The sequence below is a fragment of the Mesoplodon mirus genome (genome assembly GCF_964341445.2).
Source record: "Mesoplodon mirus genome assembly, chromosome: 8".
NCBI classification, from domain to species: domain Eukaryota; kingdom Metazoa; phylum Chordata; class Mammalia; order Artiodactyla; family Ziphiidae; genus Mesoplodon; species Mesoplodon mirus.
Window position 1 is genome coordinate 73,997,711 of NC_138984.1, and position 25,646 is coordinate 74,023,356.

Here is a 25,646-nt window from a genome sequence, read left to right on the forward strand (position 1 = left end):
ATGGGGGAAAAGGGGACAAAAACAAGATGAAGTCGAGAAGAAAACTAAGTGACTGGTAACATGATTCATGCCCAAAATATACCTCAGTTTTATAGATTATCAGGTTTTCTTTTTAAAGTCACATGTGACCCTGCAGCGTATTCAGTGTTGACAATTAAGACTTGTACTTCATTTCTTAATGACTTTGCATATCCACATACTTGTTTCTACAGCAAGATTCCCTCATAAATAAGGTAGAAAGAAGGTAGTGAAAATAGTACTATCTCAAGAGGTTATTAAGAAGAAGAGAAAAAAATGCCTAAGCCTTATTACATACTTCAACAAAAGTTACTCAGCACCAAGTGTGTTCCAATCACTGAAAAATCTGATGCGGGGGAGGTGTTGGAGGGGTAGAGGAGTTGGAGGGGGTGTCTGTTATACCAAGATGAATAAGATGGGGTTCCTGCTTGCAGTTGTATAGGGGACATAGATTTTTCAGTGTGAGAGGTCCACTAGGATCAGGAAGGAAAAGCGTTGATTGGATTAGGTAATATGGAGGCCACTGGTCACTTTGGAGAGAGGAGAGGATTTTGGTGGAGTGGAGAGGTCACAAGTCCTGGAGAAAAATATAATCTAGATTATTCTTTCAAAAGGTTGATTTCAAATGAAAGGGTAGAGAATAGGGACTGCCCAGGTCCTAGAGGATGACTGAGAGGAATACCCCACAGAATAAAAATAAAGAAAAAATAAGGAAAGGGGATAATCAGTAGAACCCAATTTCTAAAGTGGTTAGATGGGTCAGAGTTCCAAACATCAGAGGGAAGGACTGGATGTGATTGTGTAGAAGACATCACATCCTGCATCAGGAGGAAAGCAGGGGACTAGCAGGAGACAGACACAGGGTGGGTGAGGCAGGAATTAAGGGTCGATTTCATACCTCCATGACTTCATATTATTGATAAAGTAGGAAGTGAGTTGTCTCCTGTGAGTCTGGTGGGGAGGGTGTATGGTGTTAGGTAAGAGTCTTGTAAGGACCGGTGATCCTTTGAAACAGTGATAAGGGGAATAGGAAGAACTGGTGAACAAAGGACAAGACTAAGGATTCCCATGTGGACATTTCATTGAGAGTCTGGATAAGATGACTTTTCCTTAGTAGTACTTGGCCATCCAGTATGGACACAGAGAAAGTCAACTGTGAGACAGATCTGGGAATGAGGCTCCCCAGCCATTCTGTAGACAGATGAGGATGTTAAGGAATCAAGTGCACAGCTAACAGAGTGGTCTAGGCTAGTGCCAGGAGGGTCTGGGGCTGGTAGTCTAGGAAAATTTAGGGCAACAAAGAGCAGGTTTTGTGGGAGCAGGAGAATAAGAGCTCTACTTTCCCACTTTCATCTCAGCCCTCTGTGAGAGGCCTAAAAGCCTCTACTTGCTACAGCAGCAGTTACTGATGGAAAACCAAAATAAAACAGAGACAGAGAACTCATTATTTCAAAATTCCTTTTACTCTTTTCTTAAAGACACAAATCGTCTGAATCATCCCCCACAAGCCCTTTTAAATTCCAAGACTAAGAACAAAATTATGGTTAAATGTTTAACTAATGTTTATTATAGCTAGCATGTTGGTTTTAGAAAGGTCAAATTTATGATACAATGAAGTAATATTTTTCACATTCTGTGAGTCTATTTTATAGCACATTGGGGCCCACAGTATAATAAATGTCTTCTATTATTTTGTAAGATTCTCGTATGCAAAGCTGTGTAAGGCAGTGATAATACGGAATTTAAAATCAAATGAGCTGGCGTGAACCTTAAGGCGGGTCACTTTGTCTTTCAGGACTTCACCGTTCAGACTTGTAAGATGAAGACTAGGGATAAATCTACAAGTTTCTTTCCAGGTTAAAAAAAATGAGCATCATTTAATATTTTTAATTACTACCAAATTGATAGAGTTACCCCTATTCTTTTATGATATATTTTTGGTCCGAGCTATAATTTACTGAGTCTCAGTCCTTGATTAGGAACACAAACTCCAACGATAACACCGTCTCTAAGGAAAACTGAATCCATTTTACCACAATTTACTTTATGTTCCAATTTCTCCACTCTCTGCCCACATTTACTCTTTGGAGGCTGCAACTCCAAAAGTTCAGAGATAGTTGTTCACCATATCGTGACCATGTTGTCTCTGACGAGACTCCATATTACGCTGCCTCCACTGACCCAGCTCCTGATTTCATCCGTGAGTGCTCTACAGCATCCCTTGCACATTTTCACTTGGATTTGTCATTGAGGGTAACATCAGAAAATGCCTATAAAGCATCTATTCAAACGCCTGAGACGTTGGGCAGCATGATGTATGGGAAATAATCAAAACACTGCCTTATTTCTGTCCCCCATGCAGATGTTTCTCCTGTCACTAGATGAAAACTAAGCAGAACCCATGGCTCACTCTTGGGTTACAGAGGGTCCCACAGTCACTTTAAGTCACAAAATACAGTCTTGATTCAAAATTAAATTGTCTAGTTCTAAGAGATTAAGCAACTCTTCCCTCTTTATTCAGAAGATAACATTTCCTTTCATTCCCTACATGCTTAGACCATCAGAGTCCAGGAGTGGGAGGGAAAAGGGGAGGAGAGGTAAAGGGGAGAAGCAGAGTTCTCATTGGACTGGTGACTGACGCTGTCCCCAGTAAAACTGGCAGGTGCTTAATGCTGACTCTTGCCCTCCTATCAGTTTTCTTGTCTGGACTGCTCCTGGAAAATCCCCATACACATTTTCCTTTAGCTAATTCTCTTCCACATTCAGGTTCCCATTTATTGCTGTTCCACCTCACTGTTTTGGGTGGAGCCCAAACCCCTGGCAGGAGCTTTGCTGGGCAGAAAAATCTCAGACCTTTGAAAATGACCCCATGCCACTAGCCAATGATTTCTTAAATAGAGCACATAAAAGATTGATAAATAGTATTTCATTAGGACCTTCCAGAAAGCAGGAAAATGTTGCTCCGATTTTAACCACAAGAAAAAGCTGAATAGCCTACAACATCAAAACTTTTCTTGAACCCATCGGAGAAGAGATCATGGGGCAATAAACTAGCCTGAGATTTAAAGAAAGGTAGATGTCTTCAGGAAGAGAGGCAATGTGAGAACTGGCTTACCTGAGGCAGAGCCCCTGGGAAAGACAAGGCCATCCTAGAAGGGATAAGAAGATTGCAGGTAAAACTCTGTGATGATCCCATAGTTACACTTTAACAATCTGCTGCTGTGGCAGAGTGTTCGCTTCTGTATAGAACCCAAGGAAGCTACAGACGTAAGGGGAATTTACACCCCTTCACAGGCTTTTCTCTACAAACCTCACAGAATGCTCCTAAGAAAGATGGAGGTCAGGGTAGGCGAGCAGAGGAAGTCCCCTATGGGTGTGCAAATCAGCGAGAGAGGAACAAAACCCTACTGAACAAAAGGCGCTGTGGGTGGAGAGGGATGCAGAGCAGCAAACCCACCAGGGCGCGAGTGTAGACCCTTTACAGCTGGGGAGAGGGAACAAAGAAATCTTCCTCTCCTGGAGAAGAAGAAGCAAGCTCTCTCCCTCACAGGAACAAGCAAGACCCGAGGCGAGTTTGGAGTTCATCTGCCCTGGGGAGGAGGGCACAGCTACTGAGTGGGTCCTGGCCCCAAGACCCAGGGACATAGGTCCTGCCCGAGATTGAGGCTGAAACAAGAAAGCAGAATGCCTCTTCCCCAGCCAGGCTAGCAAGGGGCTAGTAAGAACCTACTGCAGCGGAAGGTGCAAGAGGAGCAAGTCTCTCTCTTGGGCTCAGGTTCACAGGAAAAGCCTGAAGCCTACTCCCACCATAAGCAAAGTACCACTAATTGCCAAAAACTGAAGACAACTGGTGAATGGATAAACTGTGATAAACCCATATCATGGAATACTACACAGCAATAAAAATGACCGAACTATTGACATACACAACAACATGGCTGGATTTCAAAGGCATTATGTATGCTAAGTGAAAAAAGCCAGACTCAAAAGAGCACATACTATAATGGTTACATTTATATGACATTCTAGAATAGGCAAACTATAGGGACAGAGATCAGTAGTTGCCAAAGGCTGAAGGTGGGTGAGGTGTTGACTACAAAGAGGCATGAAGGATGGCTGACAGTGATGGAACAGTTCTACATCCTGACTGCGGGGGAGGTTATGTGTCAGGCATTTGTCAAAACTCAGAACTGTACACTAAAAAGGGTGATTTGTACAGTATATAACTTATACCTCAAAGACATTTAAAATTAAAAAAAAAAGAATTTCATTAAAATTAAGAAGGTTTGTTTATGAAAAAACAATGTTAAGAGTGTGAAGAGACAAGTTACAGATTGGGAGAAAAAAATAGAACCTGCATACAGAATATATAAAGAACATACAAATGAGTAAGAAAAAAAGGCAGACGATGGAATAGAAAAATGGGCAAAGGATCTAAGTGGCCATTTCACAAAAGAGAATATTCAAATGGCCAATATGCATAAGAAAAGCTGTTCAATATCTTTATTCTAAATGCAAATGAAAATCATAATGAGGTGCCACTACACATCCATCAGATTAGCTGAAATGAAAGATTGGCAACATCAATGTTGGTGAGGATGTGCAGCAACTTAAAGTGGCTGCAAATTTATATAACCACTTTGGAAAACTATTTGGCAGTATTTACTAAAGTGAAACACCCATGATCCTTATGATGCAGCGATTCCACTCCTAGGTACTTATCCAAGAGATATGAGGGCCTATGTCCACCATAAGACATGTTCAAGAATGTTCATAGCACCATTATCATAACAGCAAAAACCTGAAAGCAACTCAAATTCCCATCAATAGGAGAACATACAAATAAATTGTGGTATATATATATATATATATATATATATATATATATATATATGCACATACATGTGTGTGTGTGTGTGTGTGTGTAGGAAGTACTACCCAGCTATAAAGAAGAACAAATAATTGCAACCTGCAACAAGGACGAAACTCACAGATATGATGAGTGAAAGAAGTATAAGAGTATATACTGTATGATTCGATTCATATGAAATTCACCAATAAGCAAAACTAACCTATGGTGATGAATTCAGAATAGTGGTCATGGATGGGGCCAGTATATACTGAGAAAAGGCATGAGAGAGTCTTCTGAGCGGTTCTATACCTTGACCCTGATGGTATTTCTACAGGCAGCATATATTTGTAAAACTTTATTCAATAGCACACTTAGGTTCTATGTGCTCTACTGCATGTATGTTTACCTCAAGGTAATACAATAAAAAGAAAAAATCACCTACAGCATAGTTTAAGGACTAATGATAATGTGTGCAAAATATAAACAGACTAGGTATAAACAGTATAAACAGAGTAGGAGTATAAACAGACTAGGAGTATATAAGGACTTGTCGTGGCCCCTGACCACCCTCCACCTTTTTTTTTTAGAGTCACTGAGTGTTCCTAATCAGTCACAGATGGAGAAGAAACACACATTAGCTCTGTAGCCCATGGCATACAGGGTTTGATGTAGCGTCTGTTGCTTTTAGGTTCTAAGCTTATGCAATGTCAAAAGAAATATATTTTTGTTTAAAAAAATGCAGGGACTTCCCTGGTGGTGCAGTGGTTAAGACTCTGTGCTCCTAATTCAGGGGGCCCGGATTCAAGCCCTGGTCAGGGAACTAGATCCCACATGCATGCCACAACTAAGGAGGCCACCTGCCGCAACTAAGACCTGGCACAACCAAATAAATAAATATTTAAAAAAGAAAAAAATGCAGAGCAGGCATTTTTCCTCTCATGTTTTAAAATAGAGACATTTGTTTCTATATGCTATTAACTGCTATAATATAACATCTACCAGCTTATTTTTTCTATCAAGAGAATATAATTTCTTGTTGCACCATCATCATCCTACCATGTCATTTATCAGTAAATTAAGATTTGGGCACTGTATGTATGCTGTACCTCAATACAACTGTGTGTGTGCGTGTGCCGCATGTATCTTTATTTCTCAACCACAAACAAGCAGTTGGCATTATACTGCAGTTACAGAACTACTAAGTTTCAGAGAGCTGGCTAAGGTCACCAACTCCAGGTTCAACAGTTTCATGGGTAATAATATTGTTGGCAATTTTGTGAGGTCCGACCAGTCCCCTGCTCGGGGAATTAGTTAGCTCCCGGGTCCTGTCTCAGCTTCTCCAGTTTGTATGGTCCAGACCACTCTACTCTTTAAGTATAAGGGGGATTGCCAAATCACAACTCCCAGGCATCCGGCAAAGTAAGCAGGTCACCTTAGGGGCTACCTTTACCCACTCAAAAATTCACCTCACATTAGCAGTAAGGATTTGGCACCACCCCGAATCATTATTTTCCTTACTCATAAGTTTAAGGCATGATACAATTCATGTTTGGTGGCCCTTCCAATGCTCCTAGAGAGGCCATATTCACATGGGGCCTCCAGGACTCATGCACCCATGACCAGACACAGCAGCCACTCTTATTTTTAGTTCTGCCACTAACGTAATTCCTCTATAGTTCCCTGTGAGCGTCAGACACCAGTGCTCAAGCCTCCAACTACAGGGGTTACCCACTCAACTCTCCAAGTCATCCTGGAGGCCCCTCGCTGGGTCTGAGCAGGAGGAAAACCCTGTCTGCTCCCCCTCTCACTCTGCTGAGTGCTCACACACAGTCCATCAAGATCTCCTCAATGTATCTCTTCACAAATCCTCCTTCCTCTTCATAATTTGACCCTTTTTTAAAAAAACATCTTTAATGTGAATGAGAGGTCCATGAGTCTAAAGCGGCGTCAGACATTTACTTTATAATTACATTCTGCATTTTTATCCAGCACCTCACTCTGACGTACAGCATTTGTGGTTGGTATTGGACATCCTCAATCAAAACTTCAATACTGGGCCTCCCTGGTGGCGCAGTGGTTGAGAGTCCGCCTGTCGATGCAGGGGATACGGGTTCGTGCCCCGGTCTGGGAGGATCCCATATGCCGCGGAGCGGCTGGGCCCGTGAGCCATGGCCGCTGGGCCTGCGCATCCGGAGCCTGTGCTCCGCAACGGGAGAGGCCACAACAGTGAGAGGCCCGCATACCGCAAAAAAAAAAAAAAAAAAAAAAAAAAACTTCAATACTCACCTCCTGTTATAGTAAATTCAGGTTGAACCGTATGAAATTGTTGATTGTTCACAATTTTTGATCTAAAAGAATTTCAATTTCATATGGTTCGAACTAACAATTGTATTCAAAATAGGCTTTTTAGAGAAATGGGACTTTAGGTTGGAACTGAACAAAAGGGAAAAGTGAATTCTTAAGTGAATACCCAGGCAAATACTGAAGTACCTTCTGCAAAGCGTCTCACCTTGGCTTTCAGATCAGCACACACTTCCTGTTGCTTTTTCCTGTCCTTAACCAACATGTTTTCCATTTCATGAGTTGCACAGGCCTCGGCCACTGTCAGCACAGCCTTCTGTATAAAGTCTCTCCTATTCTTACTCCAACTTGATATCAGGATCCTTCGCTGCTCCTTAGCAAAGCGATATTGGTCACAATATTTTTCATGTTCGACCTGAAAAGATAACAGGTGGTAAACGCTTATTATGAAACTGAGCCTACGCTTTATGTCATTGTTACAAAAGTGAATAAAATGAATTATAACCAATGATTTTGAAAAATAAGGGACAAACATCTTAATAGTAAATACAACAACCAGGACCAAGTACCAGTCCCAGAGTTCTGAGCCCATGGCTAACTGGTGACTGAGGACCAGTCATTAAATGTTTTTAAGTTTCATACAGGATGGAGTCAGGCCAGACAGCCCTAAAACAACTTCTACCCCTATATAGCAATGAATCTATGAGCAGAAAATATGATTTCCCCTACGTATAATTTCAAAAATAGTCCATCTTTAAATCAGCTTTGCTGTATTAACAATGACTCCAGGTGCTTCAGTTAGACATATGCTAATAAACATTAAAAATTGCCACAATAATCCTGAAAACTCAGTTTGCCCTTGATGACTGAAACAATCAGATGTTCGGACATCTAAACTTGAAGTATTTATAGCAATGACAGTAGCCCTTCCCATCCCACACTCCTGAGGGACATGATATTCTTACATAGGTACCAACAGTTCCTGCTGCCAGTGAATCCCAACCCTGGGAGATTTGAGTCTTGAGGGAAAGAACAGGATGGGAGATAGCCTGAGTAGTTCGAAAAATCTCTGTAGGTGATTCTGAAACACTTATATAAAGGTGTGTCTCCTGCAATTGAGAGTCAGTGATCTAAATAATTCTTTATTTTGCCAGTATAGACCACATCTCTGAATTTGATACATTACTTAACCCCTAAGTGATGTGAGAAAAGAAGCTAGCGAGCAGCATAAGCTTGGTCTTACCTAAAAAAAATAACTTAGGTATGGTTAATTAAGTACATAATGAAACGGGCTCTGGCTTCACTTAAACCAAATATCAGCTCCTAAATTCTGTTTGGTAAACTTCTTAGGTTTATTCCCCTAAGCCAAGAATATGCTTAAAACTTGGCAAACATTAAGAAAGGAAGTATACACCATGCAGAAATGCATACTAATTATCCCAATGTAAGAAGTAAATGCAAAAATCTTTATCATATTAATAGTAGGCAAATATAAAAATCTACACAGTTAAAAATGACAGCTGGTCACAGAAGCAAACAGAATCTATACAGAATAAAAAGAAAGATCTAATTTAGTAAATTGAGTTTTGTAAAACCCAGAATGAATTATTATATAACATGTTTTTTACACAACAAGAACTTGCTATAAAATAAAGGTCAGAGGGCTTCCCTGGTGGCACAGTGGTTGAGAGTCCGCCTGCTGATGCAGGGGACACAGTTCATGCCCCGGTCCGGGAAGATCCCACATGCCGTGGAGCAGCTGGGCCCGCGAGCCCTGGCTGCTGAGCCTGCACGTCCGGAGCCTGTGCTCCGCAATGGGAGAGGCCACAACAGTGAGAGGCCCGCGTACCGCAAAAAAATAAAAAAATAAAAGGTCAGAATTAAAACAAATAATTGGGTGGGGGTTGGTGGGTGGGAAAAGATAAGAGAGGTTGGTCATACTAGTTGTGTGGCCTTTGTCTCAGTTTCTTCACCTGAAAAGTAAGGATAACTATAGTACTTCTCTAATCCACTGTTATGTGCATTACGGGAGTTTACACATGACTGACATAGGATAAATTCTATACACATGTTAGTATTGTTACTTGCTTGATTTAAAACAATTACAAAATGCAGAGTATGTGATAATATTTTATAGCATGGCCTATTTAAAAGGTAAGAGTCAGACTTCCCTGCAGGCGACACGGGTTCGAGCCCTGGTCTGGGAAGATTCCACATGCCGTGGAGCAGCTGAGCCCGTGTGCCACAACTGCTGAGCCTGCACTCTGGAGCCCACGAGCCACAACTAGTGAGCCCATGTGCCACAACTACTGAAGCCCACGTGCCTAGAGCCCGTGCTCCGCAACAAGAGAGGCCACTGCAATGAGAAACCCATGTGCCACAACAAAGAGAAGCCCCAGCTCAACGCAGCTGGAGAAAAGCCTGTGCACAGCAACGAAGACCCAGTGTAGCCAAAAATAAATAAATAAATAAATAAATTTTTTTTTAAAAAAAGGTAAGAGTCTATGCATGTTTGTTTACATATATGTTTTAAAGTGAGTTACTATGAAATTCACTGGTGACATGGTAACTGCTGTTTCCTTGTCTATGTGACCTTGTCCACTAAAGAATGTAACCATAACTTCCCAGGGAAATTTCAGCCAGGACTCTGAGTTATGAATTTGGGGCATTTGTGTTTAGACCCATCTAGGGGGATCAAGTGGAGTTGTGGTGGGGATGGTGTAGGTAGGCACCAGCTCCCAAGGCAAGTGTTGGCTTCCCCACGACTAGAAGGACTGAGGTGTGGTAGGCTGTGTGAATGCAGGAGCAGGCACCCCACTTTCAGGCAAGACACAGAGATGGCAGAACCTCTGAGATGGGCAGGTGAATGTACAGACACCTGGAGGTCAACACTAGCAGAGCAACCCAGGGGACCATGGTGAAGCTCTCTGTGGCAAGTAAGCCACAGAAGAGTGAATGTGGCCAGAGGGATCTCCCACCTTTTTATGTACCACACTGATCTGAAAAATGGTAGACTTTCAAACTGTAACCCTATTATTTACTAGAGTGTAGAAAAAAAAATCATTTTAGAGCACCATTTAAAGTATATATATATTTTGCTCAATAATTATCAACCACTAAAACAATTTAACTTGCCAGCATATAGGGTCCAGTACTCACCAAATCATGCCTCGATTTGTGAGGAAAATGTCTTTGTAACATGTCCAGATACAGAGTCCTTCTGCCACTGAGATCCCCAGGATACTGATCCACAAGAGCCTGGTAAAACCAGTGGTCTTCATCACTTAATTGGAAGTTTCTGGAAGAAATTAAAATGTCACAACTCTTTAAGCAATCATGGAGTTTGAGGGACCTCAAACTGTTTAAGCTGTTAGCGAATGATAATGATTACATTAAATAAAGACTTTTCAAAAAATACATTAGCCAAATTAAATGTCTCCTATAGAAAAAGTTCTAAATTATAACATAATGGGTTCTTTCAGTCCTTTATTTGGTCTTGCCATGAGTTCCAGGCATAATTTGAAGAAGTTTAAGAATGAGACATAATATTTTTAAAATACTTATTCTATCTTGCCTATAACAATATTTTAAAAATTATGACCAATGAATGAAATAATAAATTATTAACTACAGATTAAAAAGGAATTTTGTTAATTCAACAAACTTCCTGTTTCTAGACTGGAGGAAAACACAAATGTAGAGAGTCAAATAAACAATACACAAGGGAAACTAAGGCTTGAGGAAGGCACATATTAAGGTTGACTTTAAAAGTAAGTCTAGGGACTTCCCTTTGGCACAATGGTTAAGAACCTAATCTGCCTGCCAATGCAGGGAACACGGGTTCGAGCCTGGGTCCAGGAAGATCCCACATGCTGTGGAGCAACTAAGCCCATGCACCACCACTACTGAGCCTGCGCTCTAGAGCCCGTGAGCCGCAACTACTGAACCCGCGTGCCACAACTACTGAAGCCGTGCACCTAAAGCCTGTGCTCCGCGACAAGAGAAGCCACCACAATGAGAAGCCTGTGCACCACAAGGAAGAGTAGCCCCCGCCTCACCACAAGTAGAGAAAAGCCCACTCGCAGCAACAAAGACACAATGCAGCCAAAAAAAAAAGTAAGTCTAAAATTATCTTTTATTTTACCCGCTCAGCTTCTCGCTTTGTGGAGGTAAGACTAGATATTGTTAGTAAAAAGATAACCAGTGGCATTAAATTTCAGATCACTAAAGAAGTCATTTGTAACAGGATCCCTTTAAGTCCCCTTCCCAATAACATATCCACCATGCTCCAAAATACCTTTTTTAGTTCAGAACTTTCCAAGGTACTGGCCTGGTTTGTGTTCCATAGAAAGTATTAGCAAAGCCCTATGCAAAGTAAAAAGGTTACAATATCAGCTTGAACTCTAGACTGAATTAATGTTTCTTTATTATTCTGAGTTTATTTGCATATCATCATTCCTGTTTAATAAGTTGGAATAATCAAATACAGATGCAATCAGAGGGAATATTATTAGCAACAAATATTTCTTTGATCCAAGATGGAGACTTGCTATTGTTTATTTCTATCATTGGCCTTCTACTTTAAAGTTAATTGTGTTATTTAAAGAATTTTTACAGTATGTCCTCTATGCCCTTGTAAAATATTTGACAATTTAAAACAATAAAAACCTCTTTAAATCAGTGACACTAACGGGAATTCCACCATCCTCATCCAACTTTCCCAGTTTCTGGGTAAGCTGGATTCTACCATCCTCATCCAACTTACCCAGTTTCTGAAATATATATATTTCATGATACTGATAAGTAGCAAGAAAGAAACAAAATTATTTTTCAAAGAAGATAACCTTCTCTAACAGCTCTATAATAGGAAGAAAAAGTGGGCTGGAAGTGTTCCATTAGGAAGAAGCAAACTCTACATTTCTTCATAATAATATATTGCAGAGAAAGAATTTGAGATTTCATTCATTGAACACACTGAGTGTTTGGGTTCTCTCTGAATCAGTTAAGCCAAAGGCTTCTGCAAATAAAGCATCTCAAATAGGAGTATTAAGCCTGGAGAAAGGCTTGCCTGAGTGGTTTTGGCATTTAAAACACCCTCAAGTCTTCAGGGACAGTATCTCAGGTCCTCTCTCAAGGAACTCATTTCATTCATGATAACATGAATGCATTTTAATAGCAGAGTTAGCCACATTTCTACATGGCAAGCAATCAGAAAAAGGAATAGACCCAGAGTCGATGTCCTCATTAATGCTTTTAAACTGTTTCTGTAATCAAAGGGACTTGAATGCAGTTTGAATTTCCATCTTTATTTGATTACAAGGAGAGACATGTAGGAGTGTATGTGCTGGGGAGGAGGAAGTGACAGAATCTAGGTTCAATAAGCTCTCTGTTCTTTTAAATTGTCATTTATCTATATAAAGGATGCTGTTGGTGCCAGGCTAGATCACCTTGATGAGCTAGAGTTCCTATCTTCAAAATGCTGGTAATTCACAGATGTACCTTCCTCCTCTGAAGAACTGTCCTGGGCCAGATGAGAACTGCCTCACCCAGGAGGCTATTCTCCCACTACCTTTGAGAGCCAACCCCAACCAACGACTGGCTGACATGGGGGTACAGAAGGCCAGGCCACTTGCCTCAAGATGAGACCAACTCTGTGATGCCATTTGTGCTCCAGAGTTTCACTGTGGGAGCAAACTGTAACCTGTTTCCACCGAGATCTTCTGCCACAGGCATCTTCCCCTCCTCCATCCTGCTTCCCTTACCATCCTTCTCCTGAGAGCACTGCCCAACAAATCACTCGTTCTTACAATCCCTGTTTCAGATTTGCTTTTACAGAACTGACCTAAGATAATCTATGAGCAACCTTACCCATAATTGTCAAAAATTATTTAAATCCTTTGGCAAATGGAGAGGTACTTCTAAGCTAATTGTTTTGATGATCTCTCATACTGAATTGTGGTGTAAGATTGTGGCTATCCTCAAAGTGCAAATAGCAAACATTTACAAAAATGGTTTTTAAATAAAAGCACACATTAAGCAGTGTGCATTGCTATAAATAAACATAGCAGCAGAAGAATTTGTGGCACTCAGTACATTTTTATACATTGCATGAATGTATTAATTAGGTGCCATTTTAGTGACATTAAAACCACTTAAACATATGAAGATAATATAACATTAAAACTAGATATTTCAAACCAAGTATGCTATGAACAATGATCACATCCGTTTTGCTCCTATTGATTTTGGAAACCTCACATCTCAACAGCTTTTTCCAATTACCACAATTACACAAATTGTAAGTCATTTTTCTATTAGATGTAGGATAAAAATGAAAAACATGCTTATAAGAAATGATAGGGCTTCCATGGTGGTGCAGTGGTTGAGAATCTGCCTGCCAATGCAGGTGACACAGGTTCAAGCCCTGGTCTGGGAAGATCCCATATGCCGCGGAGCAACTAAGCCCATGCGTCACAACTACTGAGCCTGCGCTCTAGAGCCCATGTGCCACAACTACTGAGCCCACGTGCCACAACTACTGAGGTCCGTGCGCCTAGAAGGCAGTGCTCCTCAACAAGAGAAGCCACTGCAATGAGAAGCCCGTGCACCACAACAAAGAGTAGCCGCCGCTCACTGTAACTAGAGAGAAGCCTGCGCGTAGCAATGAAGACCCAATGCAGCCAAAAATAAAAATAAATAAAATTATATTTTAAAAAAGCTTAAAAAAAAATGATAATATAAATACTCATAATATTATTATTTTAGAGTACTTATAGCAATTTCCAGAGCTGCCGGCTTAAATTTTGAAGCAAATATTCACATCAGCAACACTACTGGCAGAGTCATGCATCTCCATTAGGATGCTGTCTGTGAAGGAGAAAACTCCCACCACTATATATATATATATATACTGAGTCTTCTGGGTAGTAAAAATCTAAGATGAATATTCAAACATGATAGCTTCTTCACAATAACAAAGTAGCCATTTCCTACTTAGCACCTAAAATAAAATCAAATTTAACATATCTGAATTTCTAAATTCAAATCTGGACATTTATCTTTTCTAACCTTCATCTTTTCATTGTAGAAAAAAATCTATATAAAATAGCAAATTATCCTAAAATTTTGTACTTAAAAAAAATATCTTCAGACAAAAGATCTTTGGTAGGTCTCTGCAATTTCCATTTTTCTGTCCATCCAAATTTTCTAATTTAAAACGTTTCAGGAAATTTCAGCCTGCAGGAGGATGAGGTATTTATTGCTCAGTCCTTACCCTCCATCCCCCACTGCCAACTGAGGTCCACCAATATAATTTCATCGTGATTTCCCAGGATATGAGACAAAACAGGTAACTCAGAAAAGGAGGATGACAGGGCTGTGAGAATTCAACGAGACCAAGGCCAACTGTCTCCATAATTCTACCTGTTTGAATCGTTACAAAAATCCTAACCTGACTCACAATCAACTTAACTACCAGTTTTCTTCATAATCGTGTTAAACCACTTCCCCAGGGTTCTGGTTCCATGACATCAAAAGACATTTAGCGGGGTCGGGGCAACCAGCGATGGCAAACAGCCCACGTAGGGCAACAGGTACCTTAACATCAGGGACAAGTCTATGAGACTAAACACTGTGCATTCAAACTGGCTGAAGTTGTCTTATATTTTCTCAGAGTGAAGGGGGCTTTCCAGCAAAATGGTAATTAGGGCCTCCTGACGCTAGCCGATGCAGTTACCAGCATCTGATGACTACCTTGACTGGCAAATGGCCATAGTGAATCTGGATTGAAGAAAAGCTCTTGTCTCTTCAAGTGTAATGCTGTCAGGGGAGTGAGCCACTGGTGGAATAACGTGGATATAGATGGCTCTGACACAATCTGTTTGTTTGGCAGCATTAGGTCTGACCCTCTAGAAAATACAACTTGACACCACTTTTCAAAGTTGTCTTTCCAAATCATACCCATCCAAACACTGAATCTAATCAGCCTGGTTCCTGAAATTGTCTCCCCAGCTATTCACCACCCCACCCCAGGCCTATTGTGCAAACACAAATCTTTGATTTTCAGCCTGGTTTACAGAGTGCCCTCTGGCCGCAGGCTCATTTCTGACCAACAGAATCGGCTCCTTAGATGTTGTTTGGGTATGTACATTGTCTTCCAGGAGATCATTCCCATTTAGCAGTCTTCACTCTCCTGGCTCCCCAGGCTTTGCCCAGTTTACCTACTCAGGTGGGAGTTGACAGCCAGAATAAAGTGGGCTCTTAGGAGTATGGTCAAAATCCACTGAATTGAAGAATCAACAGCAACAACAAAAGTGGTCCAGAAGATAAAGCCAGAACTTGTACCAGCATCCAAAGCCGCCTTCTTCTGATGGGTGACAGGAAAGTGAAAATATGACCCTCCAGAATTTCTTATAGGAGAGTTTAGGAATGAGAATCTGGTCAGAAGAGGAGGCTAAGTGATTTATTTGGAAGCTGCAATTGTTATTTTCATAACAAGCACTCTGTATCTGTTTTTTTGTATCTGTTTTTACTTAGATACTGTTTAAAAGTAGTTTGCATGGAAAGCTGAATTTTTTACTTAGAATGTGTATTTTTTGGAGGTGGAGTAGCTGGGATGGTGGCAATACACCTAATCCATCTTTTGTGCCTACCTCCATCCACCACTAGTTTTAAAAGGCAGTATAATTCCTAGTGGAAGTTTAGAAATAATATGATCAAGATAAAACAGCTTGTTAAAAGTAAAATGTAATGGCTCAGCCATCCCATATGCTAGGTTTTAAATAATTATATTCATCACAAAAACTGTAAGGAAAAGGTAATTGTAGCAGACATCGCCTCTAGTCTTGCTCCTGCTCACCATAATCCTGATTTTATTCAAGATTTACCTTCCTGAACAGGCCCCCCACTTCAGGGAAAGTGAGCCCCATTCCAGCCCCGGGAGTGAATCTTGACTGATCTTAAGCCATTCACAAACATCTGTTCTCAAGCTTTCCGTTCCTCTTCCCAGGGTTTGATATAATCATGGACAAAAGGCCCAAAAGACCACCGAAATGGGAGAAGAAGTCTTCTGGGGGCAAAGGTTTCCTAGCTCTTAAAACAAGTCACAAGGAAGAAAAGGTCCCCTTCTGCTTCTGAGTGTGGCAGTGTGGAACTGCTCTAGTTGTCTGGCAGAAAGTCATCTATCTACCCTGCAGGAAGGCAGGGCAAGAGAATGCAGAAAACTAGGCCTTGCTGTGCTTGGACTTCTCTATGCTTCGAATGAAACAAGAAATCACTTTATTATTTATGTTACTTTGACTTGGGTTGGGTATTCTCTTACTTTCAGCTAAAGATATCCTATCTGACAGCTGAATGGAAGAAAAATGACTTTTTAAAATGTAGCATCCTAATATTGCTTTGGAAGGAATGTACTATGAAGGATGTAGATTCAAGAGATGCAGATCCAATGTGGCCAAGTGACCAACATCTACAGTGACACTCCTGAGCTGACTGGGAACAGAGAAGTGTTTAACACCAAAGGCCATTTTTAAAACAAAAAAAAAAAAAAAAAGAAAACCAAACAAAAACAGCTCAAACTCAAACGAACAGAATCAGTAAAGAAAAGATCATCCACAAACACATTATTTGCTCTAATTTAAAAAAAAATCCTATTGAGCCAAAATCTGCTTCCATGTACCATTTTATTCTTCACTTTTGGGGAGCAAGAATATTTTTAGGTGCAATAAAGTTGATGTGAATAAAGTTACTTTATATGGATATTATTATTCAATTTTCCAGGTTCAAAAGCAAGGATAATAGAACTGGCTTACTTGTTTGGGATGTGAGATGAGGAAAAATTTAATTAACAATTATGAGGGCTTCTGAAATTTTAATTGCCACATAAAAACACTTATAATATCACCTCAAACCAACTACCAGTAATCATTAAGAAACTGTAAGACTGGAATAGAAGAATGATGGTTCTTTTTCTCAGTTTGTTATTTCTTAGACATTAACAATGTTTAACTTTATGTTCTTTTATAGGCACTAGTGTTGGAAATAAACACACGCCTGTGAGTGTGGTAATTACAATTTCCTACATTACTAGTTCTCCATAGTCTCAGTTTTAATGATACAGTTTCCTCAAAGGGTTGTATTTACCCACAGTTGGACTTCAATGTATAAGGAGCAGGAAAAACTTGTTATTAATTATTGATTTGATATATAAAGTAGGCATTATAATTTCTCTCATGTAAAAATTTAACAATCCTGTCTATAGAAATTTTAATCTTGTCTTTGCTTATAGTTACACAGATTTTATTATTTAAATAACAAATTCTATCTGTATCATCCAGGTTTAAAAAGAACATATATCAATTGTGCTGGACACAAATCTGTCAAGCTGCTATGTTTCCATTTTCTCCAATCTGATTTAATCAAGATTAATTTGATTTCATATCCAGCAAAAAACAAAAACCTCTCATAAATAACTCTCACTCCATCCTGTAGAACCCTGATTTTTCAGTCTCCTAAAGTATTAAAAATGAATACTTGTGCAACATTACACTGTATAGTTTCTATTTGAGGCAATTATATCAAGAAGGCAGTTGTGGGCTGCAGTGATACTAACAATAAAGCCTGCTGAACTAGAAATTTATGGCCACTATTCTTAGATGTACTTTTCACAAAGACATTTAAACAAACATAACATATCAGTAAATACACAGACTGAGTTATTAATTAAGAAAAAGCAAAAATCTAAGACTAATTTTTGGTATATCCTGCATAAATTGGACCCATTTTTTTTTCCTTGATAAAATGTATTCCACTGTAGTTAAGAGAATTTAAAATATACTTCATTCCCACAACAAACCCAGAGTAGGCTGAACAATCACCAAATGTGGCTTTTAGTTCATGACCATAAAGTAATTAAGTATTTTCAATGATGTATCTATTTTAAGAGAAAGCTATGAAATACACATGACAAAAAAAAATCACAGTCTGCAATTATTACCTCCCCAGAAGAAATACAAATTCCCAGGTAAGGTTGGACAATCCATGTTGGAATAGGCCAAGAGACAATGGGAGTTGCACTGACCAAGGACATTGCTTGAGGGGGTCATGTAACCAATGTGACTAAGTGAACACATTAGTGTTCAAATAATTATGCTCCTGTTTCTGAGCACTTCTCCCCTTATTAACCACCCTTGACATACAATCAGCCCAGACCAGAAATGTAGAACCTCAGACTGGACATGACCAGGCCCTGAATCTTTCCAAAAGTTCTGAGAATACATTCTCAGAGAAAAATGCCACCTGCTACTTAAAGTGTTTTAACTTCCTGTAACTTCATCAAGTAAGCAAATGTCAGTGGTTTATTATGCTCCTTTCCCTCTCCTTCTTCTATCTTGTATTCACCAAGCAAGAGTCACATATGTAAGCATATGTTTATTCAAATTTTTTTTGAAGAAAATCATGTGAGAGACATAGAAAACAAACTTATGGTTTCCAAAGGAGAAGGTGGGGAGAGGGATAAATTAGGACTATGGGATTAACAGATACACACTACTATATATAAAATAGACAATCAACAAGGATTTACTATACAGCACAGGGAACTATATTTGATATCTTGTGATAACTTAAAATGGAAAAGAATCAAGAAAAGAATATAGATACATGCATATATATGGATAAATGAATCACTTTGCTATATACCTGAAACGAACACAGTATTGTACACCAACTATACTTCAATTTAAAAAAAAATAAAAGAAAGAAAATCATGTGAGGCCACTCACTGTTTCCCGAATGCTGGCTTCTAATGCTGGTTTTTATCTATTTCATCTTTTATCTTTTTGCCAATTCTGTTGGCAAAACTGACATAAGTACAGTGTTACAGCTATGCTATATAAATACTGAAAAAGAGACAGAAAGAGAATATGAACAAGGCACTGGTGATAGTCACACATGATAGCCATAGCCAATACCTTGACCAACAAGTCCAAAAGATGAACCAAATGATAGCCTGTTGGTGAAAGTATAAATTGTTTCTACTTTCCTGGAAGGCAATATGGCAATACTCTCAAAAGCCTTAGAATTTTTCATGCCCTTTGGCCAACAATTCCATTTCTAGGAATTCATCTAAAAGGATTAACCGTGGGATTACTCAAAGTATGGTGACAAGGTTTTTTATTCCAAGGTTTTAAAACAAATATCAAAATATGTAATACATACATATTTGTCTAAAACCAGAAAACGGGTTACATTTGTGTGGATGAATTATAACAATATATCATAATACCATGCATGTAATAACAAATATGCTGTAAAGAATATTTAATACAGTGACTAAAAGGTTACTAAACATTTATAGAAAAAATGAATAATATTGGATCCAGATCACAAACTGGAAAAACAATGGATAGTGTAGAGTATTTTTTCATTTTTATGAACAATATACATATATCTGAAATGTACAAAATGCTACCAGAGGATATCTCTGGTGTTAGAAACTTAGATAAGCTTTTAGTCTTCTCTTTGCTTGCCTCAACTTTTAAAAAATTTTCTCTAATAAATGTAATTAGTTCTGTATTAAGAGAAAAAACAATAAGGAAAGTCCATAAGCTACTGACTAGTTATTTTGAAAGTAACTAATAATTAGGTAAATTGAAATAATTTAGTTGAAAAAGTATAAAATTTTTGGGTGTTAGCAATGTATACACAGAGGGAAAAAATTGTTAAAAATCATTGTGGATTTTAGAGAGGGCAGACAGCAGAAGCAAGAAGAACTACAATCCTGCAGCCTGTGGAACAAAAAACACATTCACAGAAAGATACACAAGATGAAAAGGCAGAGGGCTATGTACCAGATGAAGGAACAAGATAAAACCCCAAAAAACAAATAAATGAAGAGGAGATAGGGAACCTTCCAGAAAAAGAATTCAGAATAATGATAGCGAAGATGATTTAGGACCTTGGAAAAAGAATGGAGACAAAGATCTAGAAGATGCAAGAAATGTTTAACAAAGACATAGAAGAATTAAAGAACAAAGAAAGATGAACAATACAATAACTGAAATGAAAAATAGACTAGAAGGAATCAATAGTAGAATAACTGAGGCAGAAGAATGGATAAGTGACCTGGAAGACAGAATGGTGGAATTCACTGGTGCAGAAGAGAATAAAGAAAAAAGAATGAAAAGAAATGAAGACAGGCTAAGAGACCTCTGGGACAATATTAAATGGAACAATATTTGCATTATAGGGGTCCCAGAAGGAGAAGAGACAGAGAAAGGACCCGAGAAAATATTTGAAGAGATTATAGTCAAAAACTTCCCTAACATGGGAAAGGAAATAGCCACCCAAGTCCAGGAAGCACTGAGAGTCCAATACAGGATAAACCCAAGGAGAAACATGCTGAGACACATAGTAATAAAATGGGCAAAAATTAAAGACAAAGAAAAATTATTAAAAGCAGCAAGGGAAAAATGACAAATAACATACAAGGGAACTCCCATAAGGTTAAAGCTGATTTCTCAGCAGAAACTCTACAAGCCAGAAGGGAGTGGCATGACATATTTAAAGTGATGAAAGGGAAGAAACTACAACCAGGATTACTCTACTGAGCAAGGATCTCATTCAGATTCGATGGAGACAACAAAACCTTTACAGGGATTCCCTGGTGGCGCAGTGGTTGAGAGTCCGCCTGCCGATGCAGGGGGTGCAGGTTGGTGCCCCAGTCCGGGGGGATCCCGCGTGCCACAGAGCGGCTGGGCCTGTGAGCCGTGGCCGCAGGGCCTGTGCGTCCGGAGCCTGTGCTCCGCGGCAGGAGAGGCTGCAGTGGTGACAAGCCCGTGTACCGCAAAAAAAAAAAAAAAAAAAAAAAAGCTTTACAGACAAGCAAAAGCTAAGAGAATTCAGCACCACCAAACCAGCTCTACAACAAATGCTAAAGGAACTTCTCTAAGTGGGAAACACAAGAGAAGAAAAGGACCTACAAAAACAAACCCAAAACAATTAAGAAAATGGTAATAGGAACATATATATTGATAATTACCTTAAACGTGAATGGATTAAATGTTCCAACCAAAAGACAGAGGCTCACTGAATGGATACAAAAACAAGACCCATATATATGCTGTCTACAAGAGACCAACTTCAGACCTAGGGACACATACAGACTGAAAGTGAGGGGATGGAAAAGATATTCCATGCACATGGAAATCAAAAGAAAGCTGGAGTGGCAATACTCATGCCAGAAAAAAATAGACTTTAAAATAAAGAATGTTACAAGAAACAAGGACGGACACTACATAATGACCAAGGGATCAATCCAAGAAGAAGATATAATAATTATAAATATATATGCACCCAACATAGGAGCACCTCAATACATAAGGCAAATGCTAACAGCTATAAAAGAGGAAATAGACAGTAACACAAAAATAATGGGGGACTTTAACACTTCACTTACACCAATGGACAGATCATCCAAACAGAAAATTAATAAGGAAACAGAAGCTTTAAATGACACAATAGATCAGAGAGATTTAATTGATATTTATAGGAAATTCCATCCAAAAACAGCAGATTACACTTTCTTCTCAAGTGTGCACGGAACATTCTCCAGGATAGATCACATCTTGGGTCACAAATCAAGCCTCAGTAAACTTAAGAAAACTGAAATCATATCAAGCATCTTTTCTGACCACAATGCTATGAGATCAGAAATAAATTACAGGGAAAAAAACGTAAAAAACACAAAAACACTGAGGCTAAACAATACGTTACTAAATAACCAAGAGATCACTGAAGAAATCAAAGAGGAAATCAAAAAATACCTAGAGACAAATGACAATGAAAACATGACGATCCAAAACCTACAGGATGCAGCTGTAGATGAGTAGAGAAGTTTATAGCAATACAAGCCTACCTCAAGAAACAAGAAAAATCGCAAATAAATAATGTAACCTTACACCTAAAGGAACTAGAGAAAGAAGAACAAACAAAATGCAAAGTTAACAGAAGGAAAGAAATCATAAAGATCAGAGCAGAAATCAATGAAATAGAAACAAAGAAAACAATAGCAAGGATCAATAAAACTAAAAGCTGCTTCTGTGAGAAGATAAACAAAATTGATAAACCATTAGCCAGACTCATCAAGAAAAAGAGGGAGAGGACTCAAATCAATAAAATTAGACATGAAAAAGGAGAAGTTAAAACAGACACCGCAGAAATACAAAGCATTCTAAGAGACTACTATAAGCAACGCTATGCCAATAAAATGGACAACTTGGAAGAAACGGACAAATTCTTAGAAAGGTGTAACCTACCAAGACTGAACCAGGAAGAAATAGAAAATATGAACAGACCAATCACAAGTAATGAAATTGAAACCGTGATGAAAAATCTTCCAACAAAGAAAAGTCCAGGACCAGATGGCTTCATAGGTGAATTCTATCAAACATTTAGAGAAGAGCTAACACCCATCCTCATCAAACTTTTCCAAAACGTTGCAGAGGAAGGAACACTCCCAAACTCATTCTATGAGGCCACCATCACCCTGATACCAAAACCAGACAAAGCTACTACAAAAAAAGAAAATTACTGATTTTTTTTAGTAATAGCCAAAGAATATCACTGATGAATATAGATGCAAAAATCCTTAACACAATACTAGCAAACAGAATCCAACAACACATTAAAAGGATCATACACCATGATCAAGTGGAATTTATCCCAGGGATGCAAGGATTCTTCAATATACGCAAATCATCAATGTGTTACACCACATTAACAAATTGAAGAAGAAAAATCATATGATCAACTCAATAGATGCAGAAAAAGCTTTCGACAAAATTCAACACCGATTTATGATAAAAACTCTTCAGAAAGTGGGCATAGAGGGAACCTACATCAACATAATAAAGGCCATATATGACAAACCCACAGCAAACATCATTCTCAATGGTGAAAAACTGAAAGCATTTCCTCTAAGATCAGGAACAAGACAAGGATGTCCACTCTTGCCACTATTATTCAAGATAGTTTTGGAAGTCCTAGCCACGGCAATCAGAGAAGAAAAAGAAATAAAAGGAATACAAAGTGGAAAAGAAGTAAAACTGTCACTGTTTGCAGATGACATGATACTATACATAGAGTATCCTAAAGGTGCCACCAGAAAACTACTAGAGCTAATTAATGAATCTGGTAAAGTTGCAGGATACAAAATTAATGCACAGAAATCTCTTGCATTCCTATGCACTAATGATGAAAAATCTGAAAAAGAAATTAAAGAAACACTCCCATTTACCACTGCAACAAAAAGAATGAAATACCTAGGAATAAACCTACCTAAGGAGACAAAAGACCTGTATGCAGAAAACTATAAGACACTGATGAAAGAAATTAAAGATGATACAAACAGATGGAGAGATATACCATGTTCCTGGATTGGAAGAATCAATATTGTGAAAATGACTATACTACCCAAAGCAATCTACAGATTCAATGCAATCCCTATCAAATTACCAGTGGCATTTTTTACAGAACTAGAACAAAAACTCTTAAAATTTGTATGGAGACACAAAAGACCCCGAATAGCCAAAGCAGTCTTGAGGGAAAAAAACGGAGCTGGAGGAATCAGACTCCCTGACTTCAGACTATACTACAAAGCTACAGTAATCAAGACAATATGGCACTGGCAAAAACCCAGAAATATAGATCAATGCAACAGGTTAGAAAGCCCAGAGGAAAACCCACGCACCTATGGTCAAGTAATCTATGACAAAGGAGGCAAGGATATACAATGGAGAAAAAACAGTCTCTTCAATAAGTGGTGCTAGGAAAACTGGACAGCTATGTGTAAAAGAATGAAATTAGAACACTCCCTAACACCATACACAAAAATAAACTCAAAATGGATTCGAGACCTAAATGTAAGACTGGACACTATAAAACTCTTCAAGGGGGCTTCCCTAGTGGCGCAGTGGTTGAGAGTCCACCTGCCAATGCAGGGGATACGGGTTCGTGCCCTGGTCCGGGAGGATCCCACGTGCCGTGGAGCGGCTGGGCCCGTGAGCCATGGCCGCAGAGCCTGCGCATCCAGAGCCTGTGCTCCGCAACGGGAGAGGCCACAACAGTGAGAGGCCCATGTACCGCAAAATAAAAAAAATAAAAATAAAAATAAAAACCTCTTCGAGGAAAACATAGGAAGAACACTCTTTGACATAAATCACAGCAAGATCTTTTTTGATGCACCTCCTAGAGTAATGGAAATAAAAACAAAAATAAACAAATGGGACCTACTGAATCTTAAAAGCTTTTGCACAGCAAAGGAAACTACAAACAAGACAAAAAGGCATCTCTCAGAATGGGAGAAAATATTTGCAAACGAATCAACGGACAAAGGATTAATCTCCAAAATATATAAACAGCTCATGCAGCTCAATATTAAAAAAAGAAACAACCCAATCAAACAAGGGGCAGAAGACTTAAATAGACATTTCTCCGAAGAAGACATACAGATGGCCAAGAAGCACATGAAAAGATGCTCAACATCACTAATTATTAGAGAAATGCAAATCAAAACTACAATGAGGTATCACCTCACACCAGTCAAAATGGCCATCATCAGAAAATCTACAAACAACAAATGCTGGAGAGGGTGTGGAGAAAAGGGAACACTCTTGCACTGCTGGTGGGAATGTAAATTGATACAGCCACTATGGAGAACAGTATGGAGGTTCCTTAAAAAACTAGAAATAGAATTACCATATGACCCAGCAATCCCACTATTGGGCATATACCCAGAGAAAACCATAATTCAAAAAGACACATGCACCCCAATGTTCATTGCAGCATTATTTACAATAGCCCGGTCATGGAAGCAACCTAAATGCCCATCGACAGACGAATGGATAAGGAAGATGTGGTACAGATATACAATGGAATATTACTCAGCCATAAAAAGGAACGAAATTGAGTCATTTGCAGAGACGTGGATGAATCTAGAGATGGTCATACAGAGTGAAGTAAGTCAGAAAGAGAAAAACAAACATCGTATATTAATGCATATATGTGGAACCTAGAAAAATGGTACAGATGAACCGGTTTGCAGGGCAGAAATTGAGACACAGATGTAGGGAACAAATGTATGGATACCAAGTGGGGAAAGTGGCAGCAGGGGGGGTGGTGGTGTGATGAATTGGGAGATTGGGATTGACATATATACACTAATATGTATACAATGGATAACTAATAAGAACCTGTTGTAAAAAAAAATAAATAATATAAAATTCAAAAAAAATCATTGTGGATTTTCAATAGCATTCAAGATTTAGATCTCATAATTATTACTAGAATAATTATATAATTATAATTAGAATAATGATTATGAATCAACACTATAAAATTTAATAACTTATCAAACAATAAAGTAGAAATTACTTGTTATCATTCTATAGCTTTTGCCACATATTAGCTTCAGATCTGA

The 25,646-nt window shown here is 38.9% G+C and overlaps 1 protein-coding gene across 1 annotated transcript in view; it reads right to left on the reverse strand.

The window, feature by feature from the left end:
• CCDC148 (coiled-coil domain containing 148) overlaps positions 1-25,646 on the reverse strand; it is a gene marked incomplete at its 5' end in the record, with an annotated part of 281,923 nt that overhangs the window by 132,169 nt on the left and 124,108 nt on the right. The window contains 2 exon segments of the mRNA XM_082630314.1: positions 7,380-7,586; positions 10,331-10,469. Of these exon segments, the coding sequence (XP_082486440.1) occupies positions 7,380-7,586; positions 10,331-10,469 (346 nt within the window).